Below are 27,355 nucleotides of genomic sequence, written 5' to 3'. Positions count from 1 at the left end.
TAAAGCATTAATGTTTTAACTGATCTTTCAAACTAGAACATAGGCGGATCCAGGCCCCCCCCCCCTTTTTCGTGGAAAAAAAATTGGTTGATTATAAAGGGAATCATTGAAGCATGACTGGAGCGAGCCCCCTCTTAGGTCAGTCAGCGGGCTCCCTCTTAGGAAAAGTTCTGGATCCGCCACTGTAGAACTTAATCCAGAGGAAAGTTAAAACATTGCTTTAACTGTACTTTATTAAAATTGAACATGTTGAATATATATATATCCAATTTAAGTTAATTAAAGCTGTAATCCATGATCACAAATTGAATGCTATGTTTACAATTGTTGAAAGCCATGTGCTTTTTTTGCGGGGAAAATGCGGACCCCCTTAACAGGAATCAGTTACATTTCATTGTTATTTATAGACAGTAAAAATAATTTTGGCAATCATTTTGACTAACTGCTAAGATTTAATTATTCATGAAAAATTTTCTTCGGGTGAAACTGTTAATACTTTAATTATCTACATCTGCCACAGTATTTTCTATCCAATATACAAGGAACATTAGCTACAAATTGGTCATTGTACTTTCAAATTATATACATTTTACAGACTTAAGAGGTATTGGGTGAAAGTAACGTATATTATGTATATTCATCATTTAACACCATTTGAATGCATTTAAATAAGTTGGTACGAGTTAGCAATGGTACGAGTTTGCATTGGTACAAGTTTTTTTTAGTGGTACGAGTTTACAATGGTACAGGATAACTATAATTCGATAAAACACAATAAGTACATGGCTCATACACTTGTAACGGGGATTGGCTATTCTTTAAGTTGAGTGACTATTCAGATTGTTACATTTTGCATGTGCAGTTGAATTAGTTTAGAGATTAATACTATCCAGCTGTACCAGGGTTACTGGCCAAAAATGCTTGAGACTCCCGCATGTTCATATTTTTTTGCGGCAGTATTCTTGGATCTATTTTTTTCCTCTTTGATCTTTTCAATTTTGGCCAAATCTCATGCATTTGTTTAATGAAAATTTGGCAGAACTGATATACATGTGTCAATGAAAACTATGGCAATCGTATCCCTCAGAGCATTCTGCTCTTTGATTCAAGTATAATGACACATTTCCTAAACATTAATATGAATATATGTATTAAAATGTAAATATTTTAGGATGTATCTCTTATATATTCAAACAATTTGCAACAAATTATTTGTGACTTTTTGTCCTATGACTTTTTGTTCTATCAAATTTGTGACTTTATGTCCTGTTACTTTTTATCCTGTAACTTTCTGTCTGTTTACCTATCAAGTTAGCAGCCACGTCCGGTCAGAATGGGGACAATAAATCTGATGCCTCAAGAGTACTACGCTCTTTGAAAATTAAGAACCCTTGCAACAACTCTTTGAGGGGTCTGTAGGTGGCCTGTTGCAAGACAAAATTTCTGTCCCTATCCAATATACCGTCATTTTCCAGTGTCAGTCTAAATTTTCTCAACCATCATCCTGGATGGCCTCTATTACAAAACCAAGTTTTGTATTTATTGTTAACTTGTTCTCGTCCTGAACATGCATGAACTATTTGCCACTGAACGTTAAACAACCCTCAAAAACCGAGCCAATATATGAATCAAATTTTTAAAGTACTCTATTTCTGCATGGATGAAGCAATGACACCACCATTGTCTTAAATGATGGAGTTAAAAACTCAGTAATTCAAATGAATCACACGTGAAATTTTTCATGTTATTTTCACATGAACTTTACAAAAATATGGAGGTATTTTTCATGATTTTAATTAAATTTTAGAATACAGATATTAGTTGAATAGTCTTATTTTAAAAATTTACGTTAATTTAACGGGAACCAAATTCCAGTGTGTGTGATTTATGCATGAACTATTATCCTAAGATTCACGTGGAACCAAACAGTTCAAGCAAGTTTCAAGTATATGCTCGTTTGGTTAGAAGATCAGACGAGATTAATATTAATTTATGTGAGTGAAATTTCAATGTGCAAGACGAAATAAATCATATCAGTAGAAGTTCATATAGGAAATTTACGAAACTCAATAGGGGAAATGAAAATAAAATAAACACCATTCAGATTCCGACACATATTTTGTTTTCCATGTCTCTGAGTATGAATAACGTTATATTCTGTATTCAATAACGTCACACGTTTTCGGTCAAATTCTAAGGGTATCAATCAACTTTGAAGCCATTTATCTCAAAAACAAGGATGGTGACATATGAGTTTCTATACGTGTATGGATTCAGTGTGCAATCCTGGATATTATGTTAGTTTTTAGCTCACCTGGCCTAAAAGGCCAAGTGAGCTTTTCTCATCACTTGGCGTCCGTCGTCGTCGTTAACTTTTACAAAAATCTTTTCCTCTGAAACTACTGGACCAAATTAAACCAAACATGGCCACAATCATCATTGGGGTATCTTGTTTAAAAAATGTGTCCGGTGACCCGGCCAACCATCCAAGATGACCGCCATGGCTAAAAATAGAACATAGGGGTAAAATGCAGTTTTTGGCTTATAACTCAAAAACCAAAGCATTTAGAGCAATCTGACATGGGGTAGAATTGTTAAACAGGTGAAGATCTATCTGCCCTGAAATTTTCAGATGAATCGGATAACCCGTTGTTGGGTTGCTGCCCCTGAATTAGTAATTTTAAGGAAATTTTGCTGTTTTTGGTTATTATCTTGAATATTATTATAGATAGAGATAAACAGTAAACAGCAATAATGTTCAGCAAAGTAAGATTTACAAATAAGTCAACATGACTGAAATGGTCAGTTGACCCCTTTAGGAGTTATTGCCCTTTATAGTCAATTTTTAACCATTTTTCGTAAATCTTAGTAATATTTTACAAAAATCTTCTCCTCTGAAACTACTGTGCCAAATTAATCCAAACTTGGCCACAATCATCTTTTGGGTTAGTAGTTTGAAAAATGTGTCGGGTGACCCAGCCATCAAACCAAGATGGCCGCCATGGCTAAAAATAGAACATGGGGTAAAATGCAGTTTTTGGCTTATAACTCAAACCAAAAGCATTTAGAGCAAATCTGACATGGGGTAAAATTGTTTATCAGTTCAAGATCTATCTGCCCTGAAATTTTCAGATGAATCGGACAACCCGTTGTTGGGTTGCTGGCCCTGAATTAGTAATTTTAAGGAAATTTTGCTCTTTTTGGTTATTATCTTGAATATTATTATAGATAGAGATAAACTATAAACAGCAATAATGTTCACCAAAGTAAGATTTACAAATAAGTCAACATGACTGAAATGGTCAGTTGACCCCTTTAGGAGTTATTGCCCTTTATAGTCAATTTTTAACCATTTTTCGTAAATCTTAGTATTCTTTTACAAAAATCTTCTCCTCTGAAAGTACTTGGCCAAATTAATCTAAACTTGGCCACAATCATCTTTTGGGTTAGTAGTTTGAAAAATGTGTCCGGTGACCCGGCCATCCAACCAAGATGGCCACCATGGCTAAAAATAGAACATGGGGTAAAATGCAGTTTTTGGCTTATAACTCAAAACCCAAAGCATTTAGAGCAAATCTGACATGGGGTAAAATTGTTTATCAGGTCAACATTTATCTGCTCTGAAATTTTTAGATGAATCGGACAACCCGTTGTTGGGTTGCTGACCCTGAATTGGTAGTTTTATGGAAATTTTGCTGTTTTTGGTCATTATCTTGAATATTATTATTGATAGAGATAAACTGTAAACAACAATAATGTTCAGCAAAGTAAGATTTACAAATAAGTCAACATGACCGAAATGGTCAATTGACCCCCTTAGGAGTTATTGTTCTTTATAGTCAATTTTTAACAATTTTCATAAAATTTGTAAATTTTTACTAACATTTTCCACTGAAACTAATGGGCCAAGTTCATTATAGATAGAGATAATTTTAAGCAGCAAGAATGTTCAGTAAAGTAAGATGTACAAACACATCACCATCACCAAAACACAATTTTGTCATGAATCCATCTGCTTCCTTTAATATTCACATAGACCAAGGTGAGCGACACAGGCTCTTTAGAGCCTCTAGTTTGTTTTTCTCCGTATATAAGAACATAGCCATCCATTGGAAAATCTAAAAAGGTAAGCCGAAAAAAGGCATTTCCCCTATATACCTATGTAAATTTGTCACCAAAAATTGACGTTTTCCTATGAAAATACCAAGAAAACAAAAATGGTGACCCAAAGACTCGAAGAACATGTGTGCCAAAAAGTAAGGAAATCGGGAGATATGCCATTTGGTATCCTGTTACCTTAAGGACAGTTTCACACAAGTTGTTTATTTTTTTTAACTTTAAAAATCTTTTCAAATGAATCCAGTATAAATTTTGTATTTTATTTCCTTGTACGTCAAGAAACATAGACACTATGGTTAAAATGGAATATATGGGTAAAATGTATTTATTTGCTTTTGAAGAAAATATGACAGATACAATGACCATTTCAATGGCATTTTTAAGCCACTCATTAAGGGGTCATCCATAATTGTCAACCATTTTCCAAAGTGTACAAATTGTACACTTTTTTCAGACCCCCCACCCTCCCTCAAAAAGTGTACATCAACCATTTTCAGATTTCAAGAGAAGAATCAGTCATTCTTAATAAAAAGAAGATCCTGTCTATTATATTTTAGTTTAATATAGAAATTTGCATTGAAAAAAAACTAAAACATATCTGACTGTTTTATTTGATGACATCTATCTGTGATGCTTGTGTTTTGTCAGAATAAAGAGTACAAAGATTAGTGTTTCCCTATCACACAGTGGGAATGGTAACTCCAATAAAAAAGGGCACCTAGAGCATGCAAAAGATTAACAAAAGGGCACATAAATTATGCTAAGAATCAAAGAAAGGGAAATGCATGGTTATATTGCATTGGTAAAGTATGGACTGACAGTTGTTGATGGAATCAGAGCTCAAGACAGCAATTAATAAAAGTGTATGGCATAATTACAGGGACCTTTTAAATAGAAATACAGGCGGGAAATTTAAAAACTCAAAATATTTAAAACATTATAAGCCTGTATTTCCGTATTTAAAAGGTCCCTGTAATTATGCCATTCATGGCACTATTATCATTTATGTATATATACTGTAATGTGTACATATATTGGATATTTTTTAAGTTAAGGTTAAACTTCATATGAAAGTGCTCCTAATTAAAGGAGGCTTATAATGTTTTAAAACATTTTGAGTTTTTAAATTTCCCGCCTGTATTTCTATTCAAAAGGTCCCTGTAATTATGCCATTCATGGCACTATTATCGTTTATGTATATATACTGTAACGTGTACATATATTGGATATTTTTTAAGTTAAGGTTAAACTTCATATGGAGGTGCTCCTAATTGAAGGAGGCTTATACTAAGAAAAATAAGTTTACTTCCGCTTTACTGGTTTACTATTTTGGAATGCATTACAAGGAAATTAATCGAAGGACCAGTTTAAAATCTTTTCACAAAATGGCATCTTTTCTAAATCAAAACATTCAGGGAATTTAAATTTTAGTGTTTCCATCAATTTTGTTTATTAAACAGAGTAAAACGATATCGATCAATAATAAAGCAGGTGAAATTGACAATCGGGGGTACTGAGAAATGCTTGCAAACTCTTTGTTCAAATAATTTTACTAGTTCAATTTTTAAAGATTTAGTTTTCATAGGATTTGATCTTTTAATCGTTCAATCCCGATTGAGTAGAATTATGATATCGAAATCAATATCATCAAGTGAAAATAATAAAGAAGAAATAAGAAGAGAAACACACCCAAGCCAATTCTCGATTTTATAAATCGACTTTCCCTATGGAAACAATATAAATTCCGGAAATAAGAAAAAAAGCGTACGGTAAAAATGTTGATTTTTTAACCACCTCCCCCCAAGTGTACGTTTTGTACACTTTGGAAAATGGTTGACAATTATGGATGACCCCTAATATATATTGAAAAGCGAAAATACTTGTTGATGAAAGATTTAAGCAAAAAAAACAGTTGAGCAAATCAGGCTCTTGAGAGCCTCTTGTTATTGGAAATTTATTGAATTAACACATGTAGCACTTTTGCAGAAAAAAATATCTGCTGTATCAGGGGATAGTTCAACCTTGTTGTTTTATTACTATTGTTCTTTTGTTTTCAGATGAATTGTATATATATGGTAGCAGCAATGAAGTCTTTGTGGCCTATGATGAAGCCATGAATTATGATATTTGTAGATTTAAAGTATATGTTAGATGTGAGTATAAAGTGGACTATTCTGTAATGATTTAGATGGTTTTAATCTCTGTATAAGTCAATTATTGCTGAAATCGTCAGTTTGACTCTTGATGGGAGTTATGGCCCTTAAATGACAGTTTTTAGTGTTTCTGCCTATTGTAAATTCAAATAGGACTGTTAGGGTTTTATCAATGTCATTAATGCTACTTGCAGATTATTGCAATAATAAGAACTCTAATCTGTTATGGAAAATTTGTATGCTTAATTTTCAGTTTACAGCGTTACCTAGAAAACTATAATAGATAAATAGCTTACCAGCAAGACTAGATCTGTTAAAAGGTCAACATACGAAATCCTCTGATGACTCCTTGCCATAAATGACACCAAATTATTGGGGTTTTGCCAATTGTCCTAAAAACTAATAGATAAATAAGAACTTTCAAAAGCAAAAAAATAGTAAGCAACTGACAACCTCTACAAATAAGGCATTTATTGCTGAAATTGTCAGTAAACTCCTTACAGGGGCTATTACCTTTATTGGAGTTTTTGCATTCACATATATGTATGTTGCTATGGATGAAATGTCCTACATCCTTAATCTTTGATATGTCGTATTATCTTCTCATGATGCTGGATTAAAGCATTCTTCACATTCCTTTTTGGAAAACCCTCCTTGCAGTTGGATACGAAAATATTTCCTCATGCTAGAAATAGAAAATAGGCCACAAAAAATGTAATATTAGTTCTTTATAATATTAATTCTGTAAGTTATTGTATTGTGTATGATTACAGATGCTGATGAATGTCAGAGGCCAGAAACTGATGCAGATGTAGAGTATTGTAGTCCCAACAGTAAACATATTTGTGGATTAAATTGTCCATCTGGAAAAGCCTTGTCTTTAAAACACAAGCTAAAATACAGATGTGGAGCGTTGGGAGTCTATAATTTTGAACATCCAAGGAAGAAATTTATATTGCCTACATGTGGAGGTTTGTATTTAGAAATGATTTGATTTCAATTTTCATTTATCAATTTAAACGCCAACTTGCAAAATAATTAAAAAGAATGTTATTGGTCATATTTCTTTTTAGCTCACCTGGCCTTTTGCCAAGTGAGCTTTTCTCATCATTTGGCATCTTCGTCGTCGTCTGTTGTCCATCATCGTTAACTTTTACAAAAATCTTCTCCTCTGAAATTACTTGGCCAAATTTAATCAAACTTAGCCACGATCATTATAAGTTATCAAGTTTTAAAAATGTGTGCGGTGACCCAGCCAACCAACCAAGATGGCTGCCATGGCTAAAAATAGAACATAAGGGTAAAATGTAGATTTTGGCTTATAACTCTGAAACCAAATCTTTTAGAGCAAATCTGGCATGCGGTTAATTTGTTGATCAAGTTAATATTTATCTACCCTGAAATTTTCAGACGATTAGGACAACTGATTGTGGGGTGCTGCCCCTGAATTGGCTATTTTTAAGGAACTTTTGCTGTTTTTAGCTCACCTTGCCCATAGGGCCAAGTGAGCTTTTCTCATTACTTTGCGTCCATCGTACATCGTCGTCATCGTCATCCGTCGTTAGCTTTTACAAAAATCTTCTCCTCTGAAACTACTAAGCCAAATTAAACCAAACTTGGCCACAATCATCATTGGGGTATCTAGTTTTAAAAATGTGTGGCGTGACCCGGCCAACCAACCAAGATGGCCGCCATGGCTAAAAATAGAACATAGGGGTAAAATGTAGATTTTGGCTTATAAATCTGAAACCAAAGCATTTAGAGCAAATCTGACATGGGAAAAATTGTTTATTAGGTAAAGAACTATCTACCCTGAAATTTTCAGGTGAATCGGACAACCTGTTGTTGGGTTGCTGCCCCTGAATTGGCAATTTTAAGGACATTATACCTTTTTTTATACGACCGCAAAAATTCTAATTTTTCGTCTTATATTGCTTTCACGTTGGCGTTGTCGTCTGCGTCGTCGTTGTCCAAATACTTTTAGTTTTCGCACTCTAACTTTAGTAAAGTGAATAGAAATCTATGAAATTTTAACACAAGGTTTATGACCACAAAAGGAAGGTTGGTATTGATTTTGGGACTTGAGGTCTGAACAGTTTAGGAATTAGGGGCCAAAAAGGGGCCCAAGTAAGCATTATTCTTGGTTTTCGCACAATAACTTAAGTTTAAGTAAATAGAAATCTATGAAATTTTGACACAAGGTTTATGACCACAAAAGGAAGGTTGTGATTGATTTTTGGAGTTTTGGTTTTAACAGTTTAGGAATAAGGGGCCAAAAAAGGGCCCAAATAAGCATTATTCCTGGTTTTTGCACAATAACTTTAGTTTAAGTAAATAGAAATCAATGAAATTTAAACACAAGGTTTATGACCACAAAAGGAAGGTTGGTATTGATTTTAAGAGTTAAGGTCTGAACAGTTTAGGAAGTAGGGGCCAAAAAAGGCCCCAAGTAAGCATTATTCTTGGTTTTCGCACCATAACTTTAGTTTAAGTAAATAGAAATCTATGAAATTTAAACACAAGGTTTATGAACACTAAAGGAAGGTTGGGTTTGATTTTTGGAGTTTTGGTCCCAACAGTTTAGGAATAAGGGGCCCAAAGGGTCCAAAATTGAACTTAGTTTGATTTCATCAAAAATTGAATAATTGAGGTTCTTTGATATGCCGAATCTAACTGTGTATGTAGATTCTTAATTTTTGGTCCCGTTTTCAAATTGGTCTACATTAAGGTCCAAAGGGTCCAAAATTAAACTTAGTTTGATTTTGACAAAAGTTGAATCCTTGGTGTTCTTTGAAATGCTGAATCTAAAAATGTACTTAGATTTTTGATTATTGGCCCAGTTTTCAAGTTGGTCCAAATCGGGTCCAAATTAAACTTTGTTTGATTTCATAAAAAATTGAATAATTGGGGTTCTTTGATATGCCAAATCTTACTGTGTATGTAGATTCTTAATTTTTAGTCCCGTTTTCAAATTGGTCTACATTAAAGTCCAAAGGGTCCAAAATTAAACTAAGTTTGATTTAACAAAAATTGAATTCTTGAGCTTTTTTGATATGCTGAATCTAAACATGTACTTAGATTTTTGATTATGGGCCCAGTTTTCAAGTTGGTTCAAATCAGGATCCAAAATTATTATATTAAGTATTGTGCAATAGCAAGAAATTTTCAATTGCACAGTATTCAGTAATAGCAAAAAATCTTCAATTGCACAGTATTGTGCAATAGCAAGAAATTTTCAATTGCACAGTATTGTGCAATAGCAAGAAATCTTCAATTGCACAGTATTGCGCAATAGCAAGAAATATCTAATTGCACAATATTGTGAAATAGCAAGAAATTTTCAATTGATTGGAGTTATCTTTCTTTGTCCAGAATAGTAGTTGAATCAACTTAAATCATTGTTTTATACAATATACAATGTATATTCACTTTTACTACCAACTGATAAATTAAAACAATCTTCACCATTCAGTGATAACAAGCACCTTTTTTCATTTCAGATTTCATAAATAAAAAGAAAATTTCTTCATACATTTTTTTGAGAGGATTAATATTTAACAGCATAGTGAATTGCTCAAAGGAAAAAAAAGTATTTTAAGTTCATTAGACCACATTCATTCTGTGTCAGAAACCTATGCTGTGTCAACTATTTAATCACAATTCAGATTTAAAGCTGAATCCAGCTTGAATGTTGTGTCCATACTTGCCCCAACCGTTCAGGGTTCAAACTCGGCGGTCGTATAAAGCTGTGCCCTGCGGAGCATCTTGTTGGCTATTATCTTGAATACAATTATAGATAGAGATAAACTGTAACCAGCAATAATGTTCAGCAAAGTAAGATCTACAAATAAGTTAATATGACTCAAATGGTCAGTTGACCCCTTGAGGAATTATTGCCCTTTATAGTCATTTTTTACCAATTTTTTGTAATTTTTTCTAATCTTTTACAAAAATCTTCTCCTCTGAAACTACTGGGCAAAATTTAACCTAACTTGGCCACAATCATCATTTGGGTATCTAGTTTACAAAATGTGTCTGTTGACCCGGCCAACCAATCAAGATGGCCGCCATGGCTAAAAATAGAACATAGGGGTAAAATGCAGTTTTTGGCTTATAACTCAAAAACCAAGGCATTTAGAGCAAATCTGACAGGGGTAAAATTGTTTACCAGGTCAAGATTTATCTGCCCTGAAATTTTCAGATTAATCTGACAACATGTTGTTAGGTTGCTGCCCCTGAATTGGTAATTTGAAGGAAATTTTGCTGTTTGGTTATTATCTTGAAGATTATTATAGATAGAGATAAACTGTTTAATACATGTTACAATAATGTATAGGCATAGACCAAGGTGAGCGACACAGGCTTTTAAGAGCCTCTAGTTAAAACAATAGGTCAAATATATTTGATGCATGGAATTATTGTAAGATTAACATGTTTGTTTGGCAGTTAATTTGTATTTGACCTTGACCTTATTTTCATTATTCAATATTATGTTTTCCTGATTAAATCTGTTTCTGAGGTACTCTAATCAAAAGGTCAACTATACTTGTTAAACTGAATGTGATACTTGGTAGTAAAATCTTTTATCTTTATGACTTTCATCATAGAATCAATCATTGCCATGGTTGCAGGTGAGACAATTAAGTTTGCACTGCAACATGATTTTCCAGTTAGATAATGTCTAGTGTCTATAAAAGGGAAAGGGTTTATATTGTCTGGTTGGCCTCAAGTGTTCAATAGTGAATAAATAGTAGATGTTTTTCTTTACTTGTTTTGTTTGGTTGCCATCATACAGAAAATAAGGACAAATCTCCATAATTTATTACCTTAGATTTGATTGAAATTACTACTTATTCTATCATTTTCTATCTTTCTCACTTGTGTTTTACTTTGTGAATTACCGATATTTGAAGGTTTTTTTCTTGGACTTAGTGATCCAAATAAAAAAATTTAGGGCATATACTGGTATCTCTCATGTATGTTTTCTTCCAACAATCTCAAGGTGCTTAAAGGTCTAAGGGAAAGTAAAACAGAAATGTGTTTATTGAAAACTTTTTTGGACACAAGGCGGGTCCATACAAAACATTTAAACCTCATTAATGTTTTTAAAATCTACTATTTAGAGATCTCAAAGTCAGGTTAATTTATAAGTAAATAGCCAATGATAAAACATGACTTATGAGATAAAGCATATAGGTATAATAGAGCTCTGATCAGTTTTATAACAAATCTATCAAATGCTTAGAGTTATGGAACGAGGAGAGCTCTGAACTGTTTCAATGATAAGGTAACAGCTGAAGGTCATCCACATTATGAAAAGTTGTGGGATTGCTTGCATTTATTTTACTATCCATAATATTTCTATCTTTATTAACACAAAATTATTTTTTTATAGGTAATCAGACTCAGACAATAGCTTTAACTATTAAGATCACTTACACATTTGCGGTAATTTGTATTGATGCATTTAAAGAAAACATCAACACAACTTTAGGGGATAAGCTAAAGACCAATCTTCCTGACAAATGGCCTGGATTACTATGGTGTGGTTCTCAGTGTGTATGGAATGCTGAATGTAGGGGCACATATGCAGATGTTAGTTTTACCTTGCCTGGACTATCGTAAGTATAGACATATAACACTGTTACTTTTTCCTTGCTGCTAAAATTTTGTAAACAAGGTCCTCTCTAACAGTATATATGTTAAACATGAAGGTTTCAGAGAATGTGTAGTAACTGCTGGTTGCATCTATAAAGCCCTGAATTGGGTACAAAATTTCAATTTTTTTCTTGCCCTCTTTAAAAAGGAATTATTTTACATTTGTCTGCAGGTAGATTATGTTGAGTAATATGTGTTGAGCTATGTTTACATCTGCCTTTCAGGTAATTCTTGTTTGACAATAGCTTAAGCTTTTAAAACTTACCTTGTTAACAAGGCAATTTTTTTGAAATATTTCTTGGCTTCTTTTGAAGGGTCAAGCCAAGCATGACCTAAAGTGAGATCTATTTGTCCTAATGAAAAAATGGGATTTAGGACAAACTTATGTTTTTATAGAAATAATTTAGGTCATTTCAATCAAATTACATGCCTAAAGCTTGAAATTGTTTAATACACTTTAAAATGCTTATAATTTTTCTTTCCAGTCAAAAAATACAAAGAACTAGTAAAACATACACAGTGAAGGAAGCTATGTTGATTTTCATACTGCAGGAAGAAGGACTCAATTTTAATGTAAGAAGGTCATACACAATGTTTATTACAACAAAACACAGATCAAGTCCAAATTTGGGTGGCATCATTTCCAATGTTCTGGAGTTATACCCCTTTATATATTGACAAAAGTATAATGTTACATGCATGCAGAGGCATCATCTTGGACACATTCTCCATTTTTTTATTGGAAAGTTTGCTATAGCTTGCTATTGCTACTTTCCTTAGGCGTCGGCCTCAAACTTCCGGTTGACAGATTATCGCAATATATTCTGCTCCGAGATAGTGTAGTACTAGTGTTTGAGTTCTGATACTTGGAAGATTCTTTTATAATTTTGAGTTACTACTGTTTTGACTGAAAAGATTACAGCTTGAATCAAAAAGAAATAAATGTTCACCGACGATTCAGATGAATTTAACTTCATTTTAAAAATGAGTATCACAAACACTACTTCGCGGATCTGCCATGCGCTGAAGAGAAAATCACAAGAAATCTACGCGAGATTGCGTTTTCATTCATTCATGAATATTTCATGAATGAACATTTTCCCGCTCTACTTTTACCTGTTTACTATATGTACGTACGTAAACGTGGTAAAATCCCGAGTGTATCGAAAGAATCGGGAATGACTGATTAAAATGTGAGAACAAGTTGACATTTTGACCAAGCCGTCGGATAATTGAAAAGTGATAAGTGATATAAATAAAACACAGGTGAAAGAATATAAAATACTCGATAATTAAAATTAAATTATACGTCTAACGTCTCACGCCAAGGACGAGTAAAGGTAAATACCGGATTGGATAAAAAAAAATGCATTGTTTTTGTCTAAACATCGATCGGAAGATTTTGATGCCAAAAATCATTTGAAAACTTAATTCCGTTATTTAAATACTAATTGTTTCACATTCCAATGTGGATATAAGGAACTTTACTCGTTCAGCATGCTCAAGTGGATCAAACTGACAGCAGAAAAACATTGACCCAACGTCAGTTCTTCTTCAGTCTTCTTCCAATAATTTACATCGTACCACTGACGGCACTGGTATATTATTGTAAATTCGTATCTTATAGCATCCGTATTAAAAGCAACCGATTCAGCATCTACTTCTTCGAATATTATAGCTCAGGGTATCAAGACAAGTTCTGTAGAAATGATTAATGTGTACCCTTTGGCTAAAATGGCTGCATTTTCACCTCAAAATTTAGATAGATTATAGACAAACCTGTGCATCTGGAAAAGTTTTAAGGCATACCATGCCCTATATAAATAGATTTCAATTGCTTTGTCATCCAAACACAGAGACAATGATTACCGTAATATATCAAATGAATGGCTTAAAACAAAAATTCTCAAATGTTATTTACTCATAAGACTTAATTTCACGACAGCAACTAAAATGTGTTACAGGTTATAAGCACCTCTATGAATCTAGTGTATATAATTTTTTTATTCCTGTGGTCATACTGCTGTTGTTATGCTCCCACCGTATTGCGTTTTATCCTTGTTCTGCTGTAAGTAGACATGTACGTCCTTCCCTTACTTGTACGTACATGTACCTCCATAGATCCCAAAATTCGTTTCTGTTCTCTTACTTTAGTTTGCCTGAACCAAATTGTATGAAACTTATACGCAATGCTTATAACCACAATTCACAAGTCAAGTTTGAATTTTAGTTGTGTCACTTTTACCATTCTAGCGTTTTATGCTACTTTACAAATAGGAAAGTTTCTGGAAATTTTAGTTTCTGAACTCTAACTTTAGTTTGTCTTAACCAAATGCTATGAATCTTATACACACTGCTCATTACCACAAATTTTAGAGTTATGCCCCTTTACATATGTAAAATATTGGGAATATTTTCGTTTCAGTTATCTAACTTTAGTTCGCTCAACCAAATGTTATAAAACTTATACATTGTAATACTTTTAACAATAAGACAAAGATCAAGTTTGAATTTTGGTGGAGTAATTTTTACTGCTCTAGGGTTTTGCCTCGTTACAAATGGAACCAGATACTCCGCTGGGCACATCTTTATACGACCACAGAGGTCGAAACCCTGAACAGTTGGGGCAAGTATGGACACAACATTCAAGCTTGATATAGCTCTGAATTTGGATTGCGATCAAATTTTTGTCATAATATATAGGTTTCTGACACAAAACAAATGTCAAGATCTTACAAATCTATTGCGCAAAACTGTAATTAGAATGTATACAAAATGCTTATTACCATCTTGATCATAACTCAGATCAAGTACACATTTTGGTAGCGTAACATTTACAGTTCTTGAGTTGTGACCCTTTATGACATTAATGCTAGCGGGGACATCATTTGTGTCCAATAGAATGTTCCTTATTTTTGATAAAAGCCTTTAATATGAATTCACTTTCATTACAGTTGTATTGATTTAAATTACTGTAACTGTCTTATATATATATATATATAAAAAAAAAGGATACGGTATTATTTGGAAAGAACCAATGCTATCCAAAAGAGTTGAAAGGAGGAAAATGAATTAATAACTATAGGCCACCATATGGTCGTCAATAATGAGAAATATTTGTACCATATATATATATACATTTTACATGTAGAAAGCTATAAAAGGCCCTGATAGGAAACATGTGAAGCAATTCAAACAAAAAAACTTACGTGTTAATTTACTAAAAACAAATATGAAGGATCTAAACCAATAGAAAAATACTAGTTCACAGGCCCTTGATGTTGACATGGCATGGGTACTTAAAAAGAAATTAACAGAGATTTCTGTATATTTCAATATTTAAGATCTACAGTTTTAGGTTGCAATAAAAATATCAAGACTTTTTATGACAAACATGAAAAAAGTGATTTTTGATAATTACTGACGAGACAATGGTTTAGTTTAAAACATCCAAGCTGTGATGAAATACATTTTTGAAATAATACACGTCTATAACCTTTTTGGAATAATACACAGCTACAGTTGCAAACTTTCCAGAGGTGCTATCCAGCACTTTGATTATTTAAATAATCAGTCAAAAAGTGACTGCAATAATCATTACCAGTCATTCAACTTTCATTTGATACCAAAATTACAAGAATAATTCTTACATTTTTAGCTCACCTGGCCCAAAGGGCCAAGTGAGCTTTTCTCATCACTTTGCTTCCAACGTCCGTAAACTTTTACAAAAATCTTCTCCTCTGAAACTACTGGGACAAATTTAACCTAACTTGGCCAAAATCATCATTGGGGTATCTAGTTAAAAAATTGTGTCCGGTGACCCGCCAAAATAATCAAGATGGCGGCCATGTTCTAAAAATAGAACATAGGGGGTAAAATGTATATTTTGGCTTATAACTCTGAACCCAAAGCATTTACAGCAAATCTGAGATGGGGTAAAATTGTTTATTAGGTCAAAATCTATCTGCCCTGAATTTTTCAGATGAATCAGACAATGGGTTGTTGGGTTGCTGCCCCTGAATTGGTAATTTTTAACCGGATTTTTGTGACAAAAATGTCGGTTATTGATTTGGGGATGTATGGCGGGCGGCCGGGCGGTCAGGCGGGCGGCAATAAAATGTTGTCCGTGCATTAACTCATGAACCGTTCAACCAAAGCTTTTAAAATTTTAATATGTTATTACTGACAACTATACGAAGGTCAAGTTCAATAATGGCGATTTTGACTTTTACCGTTCAGGAGTTATGGTTCTTGAAAGATTGAAAAATGGAGTTTCCAGTCGTGTCCGTGCATTTATACATGAACTGTTCTACCAAAGCTTCCCAAATTTTAATATGTTGTTACTAATGACAGAATGGAGGTCAAGTTCAATAATGACGAATTTGACTTTTACCGTTCAGGAGTTATGGTTCTTGAAAGATTGAAAAATGGAGTTTCCAGTCGTGTCCGTGCATTTATGCATGAACTGTTCTACCAAAGCTTCCGAAATTTTAATATGCTGTTACTGATGACAAAATGGAGGTCAAGTTCAATAATGACGATTTTGTCTTTTACCGTTCAGGAGTTATGGTTCTTGAAAGATTGAAAAATGGTGTTTCCCGTCGTGTCCGTGCATTTTCTCATGAACCATTCAACCAAAGCTTTTGAAATTTTAATATGTTGTTACTGATGACAAACTAGAGGTCAAGTTCAATAATGACGATTTTGACTTTTACCGTTCAGGAGTTATGGTTCTTGAAAGATCGTAAAATGGCGTTTCCATTCACGTTGTTGCATTTACTCATGAACCATTCAATTTAAGCTTTTCAAATTTTAATATGTTGATAATGATGACAAAATGGAGGTCAAATTTGATATTGACGATTTTCACTTTCACCATTCATTAGTAATGGTTCTTGTGATATTTCCAGGACACAAATAAATGTTAATAAATCCGGTTTGCTGTCGTTGTGACAGCCTCTTGTAAGGAAATTTGTTTGTTTTCGGTTATTATCTAAAAAATTATTATAGATAGAGATAAACAGGCCATTCATTAGGAGGCGGTACCCGGTACTTTTACCCTCCTATGCTATTGACAAGTACCGCCTAAATGTAGGAATTTTTATATAAGATATTCATGGAATAAATTGAAAAGTACCTCCTAGAAACGTGGAAAGTACCAGTCAACATGAAAGATAATGAAACCCCTGGATAAACTGTAAGCAGCAATTATGTTCAGCAAAGTAAGATCTACAAATAAGTCAACTTGATCAAAATGATCAGTTGACCCCTTAAGGAGTTATTGCCCTTAACAGTCATTTTTTACCAATTTTTCATAAATTTTTGTTATTTTTTACAAAAATCTTCTCCTCTGAAACTACTGGACCAAATTTAATGAAACTTAGCCAAAATCATAATTAGGGTATCTAGTTTAAAAATTGTGTTCGGTGACCCAGCCAACCAACAAAGATGGCCGCCATGGCTAAAATAGAACATAAGGGGTAAAATGTAGATTTTGGCTTATATTCTGTTACACCGTTCCGTAATTTATATAGTTCGTTTGATTATATTCTTAATCTATTTATGTGTTCCAGTCTAGGAGGATTATTCATCTTTAACCTTATAAGAACACTAAAACATCGTATCATCGCTACATTTCCCCTGCTCACACGGATCTCAAACCGAACATTGCAAGGTCATACCAGTTCTGGAGAACTTTTCAAAGGACAAACGTCATCTAGGACACAATTCGTGGCTAACCACAGAGTGAGTTAACTTTACAACATTGTTTTTGAAGCCTTCAAATTACTCTATACATATTTGAACATTCTCTCCGTGAAACACTGGAAATTTAACTGCTCTTGAAAGTACAATATTTTCTCGGATTCAACGACTGTGCTATCTATTACATTTGACATTTCGTTTTAATAACATTAATTGAACACATTGTAAAATTGTATTTTATTTGTTTTTCAGCTTTTTACCATTTGTTAGACTCTTGATTAAAGTATCAGCACCTGATAGTCTTTTCTGCTTGAGCCAATCGTCGGTTATACTTAATGGTCAGGCCATTATAGTAAAAAGTCTACAACTTGCCTGTTGTGTCTCACAGATAACGCCACTCCACGTTAGTTATACAGCTTCATAACAACCTACCTGTTGAGCCCTGCATGTACTTGTCATCCCTTGACGTACAGTAAATTGACGACAACCTGTCTTTACATATCCAGACTAGGAACGACAACGTAGCAACGTACATACCTTCACACTGACAGTTGACTACATATCTTGTGTATACTGGACAGCAACCTAACAACGTTGAGTCAACATGGATCCCAGTCATGTGGAACAACAAGAAGAGATTCAGCCCCAAGAAGGAGATGTCCCTGAACTATTAGAAAATCCGTCTAATACATCACAGTCAGATGAAACTCCCGAGGCTAAGCGAGTACGTGACCTCACGGAAAAAGGACAAGGAGCTTTCACTGAAAAAGGTGACAAGTTCTGTCAGGAACTAGAGGCTCTCTGGGCAGACATTGAATCCCAGTTATTGGAAGTAACAACGCCTTCTAACGATCTCCAGCAACTCCTAACAGTCCAGGACAAACTTGTTAAAGCCTGTAATAATTATCGTAGGCTCACAGATGAATACCTAGACTTTCTAAAAAGGACCCGAACATTGGAGAGTCAAAAAGAATTTGATGCATGTAAACTCTCTTTGGATTTACGTCTGTCCAAAGTGGAGCTAGTTATGGAAAAACTACACGAGCATCGCCTCGCTCTAACAAAGGCCAAATCCACTAAAACAAAGACCTCAAGGGGTAAGAAAACCTCGCACAGCGGTAGCTCTAACGTGTCAGACATGTCAAGCCTGGCACGGAGAAAGCGAGCCAAGGCAGAGGCTGCAAAGTCTAAGATAGCATTTGTCGAAAAACATGCCCTTATCCTACAACAGGAAGCAATGTTAGAAGAACAAGCCCTGTTCAGACAAAATGAAATGGAACAGGAAGCAGCACGCAAAAAGGCTGAAATGGAGCAAGAAGTCGCTCAACGTAAACTTGAGGCCGCACAGAGAACAGTTCAGCTGGAACAGGAGGCTGCTCACAGAAAAACGCAATTAGAACAAGAGGCTATGCGCAGGAAGGCTCAAATGCAACAAGAAGCCGCACGAGTAAGCCGGGAAAAGGCCGAGCTTAAAGCCAAATTTAACCTTCTTGAAGCACAGAGAGAAGCTGCAGCCGTAGAAGACGATTTTCGTATCCTGGAATACGATGATAGCCAAGCGTATAGCGAATTCCCTGACGAAAAGGAAGACCCGCTCCAGCATGTGCAAGATTTCGTCAATAAACTTCCTGTATCAACAAGGAAGTAACAGGACCTCAAAAGAAAAAACAAATTCCTGTTAAGATCGAGCTGAGTCACGAAGCACCAGCGTTCGTGCCATCCGTGGCTTCGAACTTGCTGTCACAGACATCTGCCGTCTTGCCTTCCGATAATAAGTCACCGGAAGTTACCTTTATCCCAGATCTGGGATTAGTAACCGGCATACAAAAACTAGGTCTTTCAGATGAGAACCCTACTGAACACCAAAGACAGGGTGTTAAAGAAGTGATCCCTGTCTTACGCACAAAACAAGACGTTATAGAAGAGATCCCTGTTTCACACAAAAAACAAGACGTAATAGAAGAGATCCCTGTTGCACACCAGCAACAAATCAACCTTACATCAGAGATAACTAGATTCCTCTTACGCAAGGACCTACTTTTCTCCTGATTAACAAGCTTTAATGATCGGGCAGAATCCTTTCATACTTGGAAAGCAAGCTTCAAGAACGTGACTGATGAGTTACAAGTCTCTGACTCAGAACAGATCGATTTACTGATCAAGTGGCTCGGTCCAGAGTCTGCTAAACACGCCATTAGCATAAGAGCGTCGAACGCCAATAATCCTTCCATAGGTATACAGAGATTATGGAAGAGGCTTGACGAGCGGTATGATGCTCAAGAAATGTTGGAAGCCTCTCTCATGAGTAAACTTGCCAAATTCCCTACATTGACGAATAAGGACAACGCATGTCTCTACGAACTGTCTTACATTCTATCAGAAATAGAATATCGCAAGGAAAATCCCAAGCTGGGATGTTTGCTAGCATACTTTGACTCTTCGTCCGGGATAAATCCAATTGTTGAAAAACTGCCATACGGACTCCAAGAAAAGTGGATTACAAGAGCTTCAAGATACAAGTCAAAATATGAAGTTGCCTTTCCACCTTTCACAGAATTCTCTGCCTTCATCAGGGAAATTAGCAAAATTAAGAACGATCCTGGGTTCATCTTTGGGTCAAATGTAACACCAAATACAAAAGACGCTACGCCAAGGTTCACACCTCAGACGTACTCTAAAGTCAACGTCCATAAGACAGCTGTTGAACAGCAAACTGAAGACAGCAGTCAACAACAAAATCTGTGTATCCTACAGAAGACAAAGTATACCTTGAATGAATGCCGAGCATTCCGAGCCAAACCAATCGAGGAACGCAAGGAACTGTTAAGACAAAACAATGTGTGCTACAAGTGTTGTGAGTCAACCACACACAGAAGTCGGGACTGCAACGCAAGTATCAGTTGTAACGAGTGTGGAAGTGAACGACACACCACAGCACTTCACATCATTAGACCACAACAATCTGAAAGTTCCCAGTTTAGCTCACCCAGACAAGCCTACGGCGGGGAGCTAACACAAGTCTACGGCGGGGAGCAGACAGAGTCAGCTGAAACAAAGTTAACCTCTGTAAGTTCGATCTGCACAGAGATCTACAAAGATCAAAAGAGCGAGAAATCTTATGCCAAGATATTACCTGTGGACGTGTACCACAAAAACAAGACAGACAAAATTATCAGGATGTACGCCATTATTGACGACCAAAGCAACCGGTCTCTTGCCTCGCCTGAATTCTTCAGTCTGTTCAACGTTCGGGAGAAACCTGAAAACTACTCTCTTACGACATGCTCCGGCAGAGTAGCTACTTCCGGGAAAAGAGGAAAAGATTTCGTCATAAAATCTGTAGATAGTGACGTACAATTTGATCTGCCTACATTAATTGAATGTAATAATATTCCCAATAATCGAGACGAAATTCCTACTCCTGAAGTTGTAATGCATCATCCTCATCTGACAGAACTCAGAGGAAGTATTACACCACTAGAGGAACGTTGTCAAATTCTACTCCTAATTGGAAGGGACCTTATAGAGGCACACCACGTCCTTGAACAACGCCTAGGACCATCCCGAACTCCATTTGCCCAAAAGTTGAGACTTGGTTGGGTCATAATTGGAAATACATACATTGACAAGCAAACTGTTCCTATTGAAGTCAACACAAAGATAACTTACGTTTCAATCACGGAATCAAAACAACGTCTTGCCTCAAGACCGGAAATAGCCGTTAAGGACAATAATCCAATTGTTGTTCAGTCTAACAACAAAAACTTTCCTTCGAATGCCAAGGTCGCTAAATCGCATTCAATACAATCCCTTGAATGTACAGGAGCTAGTACCAAGCCTGGTAAACGCACAAATTCATCTAAAGGGACATCACTCGCGTCACTAAAAGAAAAATCTGACTTCTATAGAAAAATCTATAGATAAAGAAAGTTTCAATCCGAAATCAACAGAACCTAAAGTTCATGGAGAGGAAATCAATAGCATTCACAAACCTAATCCGAAAGAAGGACCTATTGCCAAATCTGACTTGAATATAAGTGAAAAGGAACCAGTAGTCTTATCTGGACATCACCACAAAGTAACACCTTTTCTTGGACATTACTACAACAAAATCAAACATAGAGGACCCCACTTCACAGATAAAACTGCAAGATCAGCAGGATTGAACATTAAGACGAAACGCTTAATTTCGCCTGATACTAAAGAAGATGGAGCTTTTCGCCAAACCGGAAGAGGATCAAATATTAACTCTCGTCATACCCATCGGAGGACCACCTTTAACCGTCGTCGCCGTCTCACAACGTTGGAGAAAACAGTTCCTACTATCTCAACAACAGCTATGGAACATTCTACAAATCACAGCGATCTCATTAGAGAGATCCTTCTTCATAGGACAAGAAACTGTGCCGAACCCAGTTTTTCATGGAATTAATCTATTCTGGAAACTTTATAGTGAAATGTTGTAAGTTGAGACGTGATATTTCTCACACGACCAATAGTGGACATTTCACCTGTATATATTCAATTTATATTGGGATTAATTCATTTGTGTAAATCTTGTATTCATATTCGAAAAATTTATGGAATAGTGATGTCAGATAGACATCAGACGGGGAGTATTCTGTTACACCGTTCCGTAATTTATATAGTTCGTTTGATTATATTCTTAATCTATTTATGTGTTCCAGTCTAGGAGGATTATTCATCTTTAACCTTATAAGAACATTAAAACATCGTATCATCGCTACCATTCCCCTGCTCACACGGATCTCAAACCGAACATTGCAAGGTCATACCAGTTCTGGAGAACTTTTCAAAGGACAAACGTCATCTAGGACACAATTCGTGGCTAACCACAGAGTGAGTTAACTTTACAACATTGTTTTTGAAGCCTTCAAATTACTCTATACATATTTGAACATTCTCTCCGTGAAACACTGGAAATTTAACTGCTCTTGAAAGTACAATATTTTCTCGGATTCAACGGACTGTGCTATCTATTACATTTGACATTTCGTTTTAATAACATTAATTGAACACATTGTAAAATTGTATTTTATTTGTTTTTCAGCTTTTTACCATTTGTTAGACTCTTGATTAAAGTATCAGCACCTGATAGTCTTTTCTGCTTGAGCCAATCGTCGGTTATACTTAATGGTCAGGCCATTATAGCTTATAACTCTGAAACCAAAGCATTTAGAGCAAATCTGTCGGGGTTAAATTGTTTATTAGGTCAAGATCTAGCTGCCCTGAAATTTTCAGATGAATTAGACAATGGGTTGTTGGGTTGCTGCCCCTAAATTGGTAATTTTAAGGAAATTTTGTCCGTTTTCGGTTATTATCTTGAAAAGATCTACAAATAAGTCAACATGATAAAAATGATCAGTTGACCCCTTAAGGAGTTATTGCCCTTAACAGTCATTTTTTACCAATTTTTTATAAATTTTTGTTATCTTTTACAAAAATCTTCCTTTCTGAAACTACTGGACCAAATTTAACGAAACTTAGCCAAAATCATAATTAGGGTATCTAGTTTAAAAACTGTATGCAGTGACACGGCCAACCAACAAAGATGGCCACCATGGCTAAAAATAGAACATAAGGGGTAAAATGTAGATTTTGGCTTGTAACTCTGAAACCAAAGCATTTAAAGCAAATCTTACAGGGTTGAACTTGTTTATCTAGTAAATATCTATCTGCCCTGAAATTTTCAGATGAATTGGACAACTGGTTGTTGGGTTGCTGCCCCCCAATTGGTAATTTTAAAAGAAATTTAGCCGTTTTTGGTTATTATCTTGAATACTATTATAGATAGAGATAAATTGTAAACAGCAATAATGTTCAGCAAATTAAGATCTACAAATAAGTCAACATGACCAAAATGGTCAGTTGACCCCTTAAGGAGTTATTGCCCTTTATAGTCATTTTTTTACATTTTTCATTAATTTGGTAAATTTTGGTAAGTTTTTACAAAGTTTTTTCCTCTGTAACTAAAGGGCCAAGTTCATTACAGATAGAGAAAATTGTAAGTAACAAAAATGATCAGTAAAGTATGATCTACAAACACATCACCATCACCAAAACACAATTTTGTGATGAATCCATCTGTTTCCTTTGTTTAATATACACATAAACCAAGGTGAGCGACACAGGCTCTTAAGAGCCTCTAGTTTAAGTTACATCTATGCATAGGAACTATTTTGTTTTTTAAAAGATATACTGGGTATATATAATTTTACTGCTTTCTGGTATTTTCTTTCTGAATGAACTTGAAATAATGATAGCACTTCCTTTGCTGTGTCTAATGGCTTTTAGATGTTCTATCTTGTGTATCAGCTAGGAAATTGTCACAGAAGATTTGAGTTCAAATTCTGTTCAGGAAAAACAAATATTTCTTACTGCTGTTTTCCATATTTAACACTGTTTGGCGGAGTCTTTTATGTCTGAAAACAAACTCTATGTAAGCATTGTTTTGATTGTAGTAAGAGTTGCTTTTGAATCAAGAGTACAATTTTTTCTTTTTTTCTTTAAACTTTCCATCACAAATTAGTTATTTTTTAGCACACCTGGCCTACATGGCCAAGTGAGCTTCTCTCGTCAACCTAGCGTCTGTCGTCGTTGTCTTACATTAACTTTTAGAAAAATATTCTCCTCTGAAACTACTGGGATGAATTTAACCAAACTTGGCCACAATCGTCATTGTGGTATCTAGTTTCAACAATGTATCCAATGACCCGGCCAACCAACCAAGATGGCTGACATGGCTAAAAGTAGAACATAGGGTGAAAGTAAAGCATTTAGAGCAAATTTTTGACACTGGGTAAAATGATGCAGCTTGAATGATGCTTAGGGTATCTGAATAAAGTTTGTGCTTTGGTTTTCTGTTTTGTCAAAATTTATGCCCCCATGTCTAAAAATAGAACATAGGGGTTAAATGCAGTTTTTGGCTTATATCTCAAAAACTGAAACTGTTATGGTGGTTATTGAAAGCCATATGTTGACTTATAGTTACATTTATCCTATGTGGTTAATTATACCCCCGCTTTAAAAAAGGGGGGGTATACTGTTTTACCTCTGTCTGTCCTTCCATCAGTCCGTCAGTCAGTCAGTCCGTCCGTCCCATGAATATTTTTTGTCGCATTTTTCTCAGGAACTACAATACAAGGATTTCTGAAATTTGGTTTCAGGGTTTATCTAAGTCAGCTATACCGTGTGATGCGTTTTCAGATTGATCACTCGACAACTTCCTGTTGACCGAACACTTGTATGATTTTACACATGATAGCCAAGTTGAAAATTTTCGTCACATTTTTCTCAGGAACTACAATACAAGGATTTCTGAAATTTGGTTTCAGGATTTATATAAGTCAGCTATACTGTGTGATGCGTTTTCAGATTCATCACTCGACAGCTTCCTGTTTACCGAACACTTGCATATTTTTACACTATTAATATTATCCATTTGCGGAGGGGGTATCATCAGTGAGCAGTAGCTCGCAGTTTCACTTGTTATGATATCTTATGATTTGCATGTGCATGTTGCACGTGAGGCTCTTAATCAAACATATATGTTACATTTTATTTAGAATGTAGCAGGTGCAAAGCTGGAAGAGGATTCAGTTACTGTAGATGAAAATCCTTCTTGTCCTTCTGGCTACACTGTTGTTGGTGATACTTGTGGTAAGTTTTAACATTTTAGTATTAATTTACCTAAAATTATCTGTTACATAACAATCATGTGTATAGACATTTTTAGCAATTCTTTATGCCCTGGTCTTAGGCAATGTATATAAAGGCATTAAGTGTCACCCTTGACCTTCCGTCTTTCTGTCGGTCGAATTTTCATTTTCTTAAAGTTTTCTTTATTCAAGTTTGATGAGACTCGTACTCAATGCTAAGAACTACAACCCACGAACAATATATAATAAACACTTCTGACTTAATTGTCTATTTAAATTCTAGATTTTTTTTAATTTAACCCAAGTACATCCTTCATAACCCAATAGGCCAATATTCATTTGTATTTCTGAAATAAATATTTTTAATTGATATAAATACAAATATTGCTTTTTAAATTAAATTTTTCATTTCATCTTGGTTTTGCTGGTCTACTTTAAGAGCAGTTTGTATATTCTGATAAATGTTACTTTTTGTGTGAATCATGTTCTTTTTTTATAGTTATGTGTGGAAAAGGAACATATAGAAATGACACAACAATGTCGTGTGAGTTTTGTCCGATTGGATCATACCAACCTGATGTAGGACAACCAGTTTGTACATCATGTCAACCTACTAAAACTACACTCACCTATGGATCAGATTCATCTGCTGATTGTATAGGTAAGTTTCTATCATTATATTTATCATTGGTAATGTGTTGGATTTTAAGAAACTTAACAAAAATTGTTATGTTTTTTCTCCTGTTCAGTATATACATGTATGTAGTAATTATTCAGGTTTGAATATGCTTTTAAACCAGATTTTTTAAGGAAAATATTGTTTTATAATTGGTTGCCAAACAGTGTCTGTGCAATAATTTAAAAATTTTTTGCCAAAATCTTTTCAAATTTAGATGTTTTAAAAAAAAAGTATGTTGTCTCCTGTGACTAAATTTAAATGAAGGTCAAGTTTGATTTTCACTATTAAGTTTTTATTAGCTCACCTGACCCGAAGGGCCAAGTGGGCTTTTCTAATCACTTTGCGTCTGGCGTCGTCGTCCGGCGTCTTTAATTTTTACAAAAATCTTCTCCTCGGAAACTACTGGGCCAAATTAAACCAAACTTGGCCACAATCATCATTGGGGTATTTAGTTTTAAAAATGTGTGGCTTGACCCGGCCAACCAACCAAGATGGCCGCCATGGCTAAAAATAGAACATAGGGAAAAATGTAGATTTTGGCTTATAACTCTGAAACCAAAGCATTTAGAGCAAATCTGACATAGTGTAAAATTGTTTATCAGGTCAAGATCTATCTGCCCTGAAATTTTCAGACGAATTGGACGACTCGTTGTTGAGTTACTGCCCCTGAATTGGCAATTTTAAGGAAATTATACCGTTTTTTTTGGCTATTATCTTGAATATTATTATAGATAGAGATAAACTGTAAACAGCAATAATGTTCAGCAAAGTAAGATCTACAAATAAGTTAATATGACTAAAATGGTCAGTTTTTTTGGCTATTATCTTGAATATTATTATAGATAGAGATAAACTGTAAACAGCAATAATGTTCAGCAAAGAAAGATCTACAAATAACTAAAATGGTCAGTTGACCCCTTAAGGAGTTATTGCCGTTTATAGTCATTGTCGAGCCTTCGACTTTAGTCGAAAAAGCGAGACTAAGCGATCCTACATTCCTTCGGCGTCGGCGTCGTCGGCGGCGTCAACAAATATTCACTCTGTGGTTAAAGTTTTTGAAATTTTAATAACTTTCTTAAACTATACTGGATTTCTACCAAACTTTGACAGTAGCTTGTTTACGATCATAAGATAGTATCCAGAAGTAAATTTTGTAAAAATAAAATTCCATTTTTTCCGTATTTTACTATAAATGGAATTAGTTTTTTTCTGTGGGGAAACAAAACATTCACTCTGTGGTTAAAGTTTTTAGAATTTTAATAACTTTCTCCAACTTTCCTGGGTTTGTACCAAACTTGGACAGAAGCTTGTTTATGATCCTAAGATAGTTTCCAGAAGTATATTTTGTTAAAATAAAATTCCAT

At 34.7% G+C, this 27,355-nt stretch overlaps 1 protein-coding gene across 1 annotated transcript in view; it reads left to right on the top strand.

The window, feature by feature from the left end:
• Nucleotides 1-27,355, top strand: part of LOC143046550 (uncharacterized) — a 237,860-nt gene that overhangs the window by 151,129 nt on the left and 59,376 nt on the right. Inside the window, exons 49-54 of the mRNA XM_076219708.1 lie at nucleotides 6,177-6,272; nucleotides 7,046-7,243; nucleotides 11,668-11,893; nucleotides 12,416-12,503; nucleotides 25,220-25,313; nucleotides 25,812-25,973. Of these exons, the coding sequence (XP_076075823.1) occupies nucleotides 6,177-6,272; nucleotides 7,046-7,243; nucleotides 11,668-11,893; nucleotides 12,416-12,503; nucleotides 25,220-25,313; nucleotides 25,812-25,973 (864 nt within the window). The remainder of the gene's footprint in view (nucleotides 1-6,176; nucleotides 6,273-7,045; nucleotides 7,244-11,667; nucleotides 11,894-12,415; nucleotides 12,504-25,219; nucleotides 25,314-25,811; nucleotides 25,974-27,355) is intronic.

This window comes from Mytilus galloprovincialis, chromosome 9 (assembly GCF_965363235.1).
Source record: "Mytilus galloprovincialis chromosome 9, xbMytGall1.hap1.1, whole genome shotgun sequence".
In the NCBI taxonomy this organism is placed as follows: Eukaryota; Metazoa; Mollusca; class Bivalvia; order Mytilida; family Mytilidae; genus Mytilus; species Mytilus galloprovincialis.
The sequence above is the reverse complement of the archived record's forward strand: the minus strand, read 5'-3'. Positions and strand labels throughout refer to the sequence as shown.